Source organism: Myotis davidii, unplaced genomic scaffold, assembly GCF_000327345.1.
Source record: "Myotis davidii unplaced genomic scaffold, ASM32734v1 scaffold464, whole genome shotgun sequence".
Lineage (NCBI taxonomy): Eukaryota > Metazoa > Chordata > Mammalia > Chiroptera > Vespertilionidae > Myotis > Myotis davidii.
In genome coordinates, this window is record NW_006295287.1 from 83,237 (window position 1) to 88,204 (window position 4,968).

Here is a 4,968-nt window from a genome sequence, read left to right on the forward strand (position 1 = left end):
ACTTGAAATTCCTCTAAATAAACAGGAAATAACTCTAAACGAATGCCGTTTTTAAATTGTTGTCACAGTGAACAACTTGCAAGAGACACACTTGCGTCAGATCAAAGATGGGGTTCACTCAGGGGCACCCGTAGGACTGGGAGAGGCTGGGTGTCCACATACCTGTTGTGATGCCTTCTGGCCAGCAGGGGGCACCAATACGCCACTGCTGCAGAGCTGGAGACCTTGGGTGAGACGGGAGAGCTGTTCCACATTCAAGCGGGGGAAATAGACACGGGGGTGACATTACCCTAGTATTTGTTTCCTCTGGTATCACTCAAAACTAAAACCAAACAGCTGGGAAATGCTAATTTGGCAAGCATTTGGGTCCACGGCAGGTGGGAATTTAAGTTGAAACAGCCCCCTTGGAACACTGAGTAAACCCTGACGCACCCACGGCTTGATGGACCCGCCGTTCCAGTGCTGGGCGCTCACCCAACAGAAATGTCCACCAAGAGACACACAAGAAGGCACATTCAAACGCGCATTGCGGATTATCAGCCCAAACTAGAGACTTCCCAGGTGCCCATGAACGATGTAATGAACCAAGTAAATTTCGGAACAATCACCCAATAAAATACTCTATGTGAGCGCAAAACACTTGAGATGGTGAGATGTACCATCTTAACAAACTGCAAACGCACAATACGGTATCGTTAACCAAGGGTACAGCGTGGGTACACTTCTGCAGCGGTCTCTAGAAGTTTTCGTCTTGTATAACGGGAACTTTGTACCCTTTGAACAGCAACTCCCCTTATCCCTCCCCCAGCCCTTGGCAACCACCATCCGACTCTCTTTCCAGGCGTTTGGCTTTCGGGTTCCTCGCCTAAGTGAAACCAGGCACTATTTGTTCTTCTGCCTGGCTTATTTCACTCAGCACAGGGCCTCCAGCTTCATCCATGTTGTCGCAATGGGCAGAATTCCTTTCCCGAACACTTGATAATCCTCCATTGCTGTAGAGATCACATTGCCTGTACCCATTCATTGTCGAACGTGTTCCGGGATAGAGCACCTGTTAGGCTACAGCAGTGTTTTAAACAGGGGAAAACTTGGGAGGGAGGGAACCCAGATTCATCCCCAGGAGAAGGGATCATGAAAATATGACTCAAGACTAAATATTAAGCCAGTTATATAAGCAACATGGGTGAAAACCACATATAAAATACTGAATTCAAATGTTAGTTGATGAATGCATTATACAGCATGTCATTTATCTAAGATCTAAAAGCCTCCATAGATACCACATATTGTTTATGGCCAAACACCACATAGTAAGAGAATAGTGTGAGGTGAGGAATTATACACTGCAAGGTCATGATAATAATAACCAATTGGGAAGATATTTAACTTCTGTCATTTAATTTTTTTAAAAAATGTATTTTATTGATTTTTTACAGAGAGAAGAAGGGAGAGGGATAAAGAGTTAGAAACATCAATCAGCTGCCTCCTGCACACCCCCTACTGTGGATGTGCCCGCAACCAAGGTACATGCCCTTGACCAGAATCAAACCTGGGACCTTTCAGTCTGCAGGCCGATGCTCTATCCACTGAGCCAAACTGGTTAGGGTTGTCATTTAATTTTTTATTTTTATAAAAAAAAATTTGGCATAGCTTTGGGTAATACTTGCATTCTGTATGTATAAAATATTTTTTAAAAAGCTGGGATGCCATGCAGTGAATTATAGGTATCCTGGTAATTTTTAAAATTTTATTATTTATTGATTTCAGAGCAGAAGGGAGAGGGAGCGAGAGAAACATCAATGATGAGAAACATTGATCAGCTGCTTCCTGCATGGCCCCTACTGGGAATTGAGCCCAAAACCTGGGCATGTGCCCTGACCGGGAATCAACGGTGACCTCCTGGTTTATAGGTTGATGCTCAACCACTGGACCACACTGCCTGGACTACCCTAATAATTTTTAACAGTCAAGTCGTCAAAGTTCAGAAAGCGGATGATTCAAAGCTCCAGGATGAAGTAACAGGTTTTATGCAATTGCCAGCAGTCATTCACATGTACACAGGCAGGAGAACAAATATTTCTCTCCGTACGCTCTGGACGTCTTTGAGCATTATTCCCATGGGAACAGCTCTGGAGGGAGGCCTGCCATCTGCTCCCAGAATATCCTGTCGAAGACTTCAGCTTGGGCCACTGTGAAGTGATTTTTCCAGTCTCCAGAAATGCCTGGCAAACATAGAATAGAGACTCATATCAGATGGAGGGGTAGGTCTCAAGGCCCCAAGACATCTCCTTCCCAACCTATCCCTCCCTCCCCTTGACATGGAAATTGCAGCTAATATAGCAGAAAGGCCAGTGGGTCATGGTGGGCCTTGGACTGCCTGCAGTCTTACCCATTTACACGTTCACCTCGTCTGGAAACTATTTCCTACCTTCTCCTCTCTCCCAACCTACCATGTATACAATTCATCAGTGATACAGCAGCCCTGTGTTCTGATGCAGCCAGAAGCGTGACACTTCTCACCACTTCTCTTGCTACCACCTTGGCCCCAGCCAACATCATTTCTCACCTGGATTATTGTATTAGACTTCTAATAAGTCTCTCTGTTTTGAGTCTGTCTCCTTTATAAGCTTCCCTCAGCACATCAGCTACCTAGATTCCTAGAGAAACAAGATGACCTGATTCCAGATCATGTCACTTCCTGCTCCACTTCTCCAAGGACTTGAGGTTTCACTCAGTGAATGTGCTTATGGCTCCCAGGGGGCTTCTGGTGATTTGGTCCCCGCCCAGTTCTCTGACTTCAGAGAGGAAGGGAGAGGTAGAGAGAGATAGAAACATCAATGATGAGAGAGAATTACCGATGGACTGGCCCCTGCACACCCCGCACTGGGGACCTTGACATCAGAAGCCATGCTCTTAATTTATTATTATATTATTTTTATATCATATAAATTAATACTTCGATGTTATATTAATATCTTAACTAAATTAATAAATTGATTAAATTAATATACAACAGAATAATATAAAATCGCATATAAGTTAGTAATATATATTACATATTTATATGCATAGAAATCATATAACAGAATGTCTAACAAATAATTGGTACCCTATAACATCTGCTGTTACTCTTGTGTTCATCACCTTCATTACTAGAACAATTTTTATTATACTAGATTCTTATCCTCCGTATCACACCTGACTTGGAGTGAGCCAGATTGAGCTCTTGAGGGACCAGAATCTCTGTAAATTCAATATGGCTACCCTGGATGCAGCATCAGATCGAGAGAATGTTTCTGTGCAGGTGAACCTGCGGAACCAAACATGTGGTCTGCTTCCCAAATACAAGGGTATGGTCCTGGCCGGGTAGCTCAGTTGGTTAGAGCATTGTCCCAATATGCCAAGGTATGGGTTGGATCCCTGGTTAAGACACAAGAATCAAGCAATGGCACTGGCCAGTATGGCTTAGTTGGTTGGGCATCGTCCTGTGCACCAAAAGGTTGCCAGTTTGATTTCTGGTCAGGGCACATGCCTCCTTTATAAGCTAGGTTGGAGGCGTGGTCCCCAGTGGGTGCATGCGGGAGGCAGCCGATCAATGTTCCTCTCTCTCTCTCTCTCTCCCTCACCTGTCCTCTCTCTCTAAAAATCAATTTTAAAATCTTTTTAAAAACATCAACCAATGAATGCATAAATAAGTGGAAAAACAAATCAATGTTTCTCTCTCTCCCTTCCACTCTCTCTAAAAGCAATAAATAAACATTTTAAAAATTACAATGGGCCCTGAGAGGTGTGGCTCAGTCGGTTGGAGTGTTGACCCAAACACCAAAAGGTTTTGGACTCTATTCCCAGTCAGGACACATACGTAGGTTTTGGGTCCAATTCCCCAGTTGGGGCACATACCAAAGGCAACCAATCAGTATTCTCTCTCACATCATTGTTTCTCTCTCCTTTCTCCTCTCTCTAAAACAGCGGTTCTCAACCTGTGGGTCGCGACCCCTTTGGGGATCGAATGACCCTTTCACAGGGGTCGCCTAAGACCATCGGAAAACACATATATAATTACATATTGCTTTTGTGATTAATCACTATGCTTTAATTATGTTCAATTTGTAACAATGAAAAGACATCCTGCAGTAGGAAAATTACAGTTATGAAGTAGCAATGAAAATAATTTTTTGGTTGGGGGTCACCACAACATGAGGAACTAACTGTATTAAAGGGTCGCGGCATTAGGAAGGTTGAGAACCACTGCTCTAGATTGGAAGGATGGAGAGAATCAGCCTCTTTGTCTTGATGCTCTGACCTCCTGGCCCACTGGGGTGGTGGCCCCCATCCCTTCTGCCCTGGGTGGTGGCCCCACCTATTCGAGGTCTTTTGAAGCATTTAATTTCTTTCTTCCATGGGTCATCCTGGATATACTTGAACTACAGGGCTCTGGGGAAATGGGCTCCTCCTCTTCCATGCAGTGGACATACTTCACTCATCTTTAGCCCAAAGATATGAACACGATTAATCATTCCCCACAGGGTCTGATCCCAAGACAGGCTCTCAGCGAAGAGAAAAGTCTCTCCTCTCTCATCTCTCTTCTCTCCAGTTGAGTCATTGTTTATACATTTTGTTGTTCAGAATCGTTCTCTATGCTAACTCAGCCATGTGGTGGCACCAACATGACCAACGCACTCCTGTCCTCACTTCCCAGGACCATCACAGCTGGCAGGTTGGCAGGCATGGAGAATTCACCGGGGCACCACTAGCAGAGTGGATCTCCCCCACACCAAATTCGTAGAAGGGAGAATCTGAATGACCTGCCTAAGTCAGATGACCATTCCGGGTCTAATCAACTTCCTCCAAGTGTCTGCAGCCCACATCAGTGCTCTGAAAAGAGACTCCCTGATAAGAGCATGTGAGAAGTTCTCCGGGTGGTGAACAGTCAAGGTTGACAAGTTCAAACACTCCTTAGTCCCAGCT

The 4,968-nt window shown here is 44.6% G+C and overlaps 1 protein-coding gene across 1 annotated transcript in view; it reads right to left on the reverse strand.

The window, feature by feature from the left end:
• Positions 1 to 1,885: 1,885 nt before the first annotated feature.
• The window catches only part of SULT2A1 (sulfotransferase family 2A member 1), a 15,898-nt gene continuing 12,815 nt past the window's right edge, over positions 1,886 to 4,968 (reverse strand). The window contains exon 5 of the mRNA XM_015567952.1: positions 1,886 to 2,243. Within this exon, the coding sequence (XP_015423438.1) occupies positions 2,110 to 2,243 (134 nt within the window). The 3' untranslated portion in view covers positions 1,886 to 2,109. The remainder of the gene's footprint in view (positions 2,244 to 4,968) is intronic.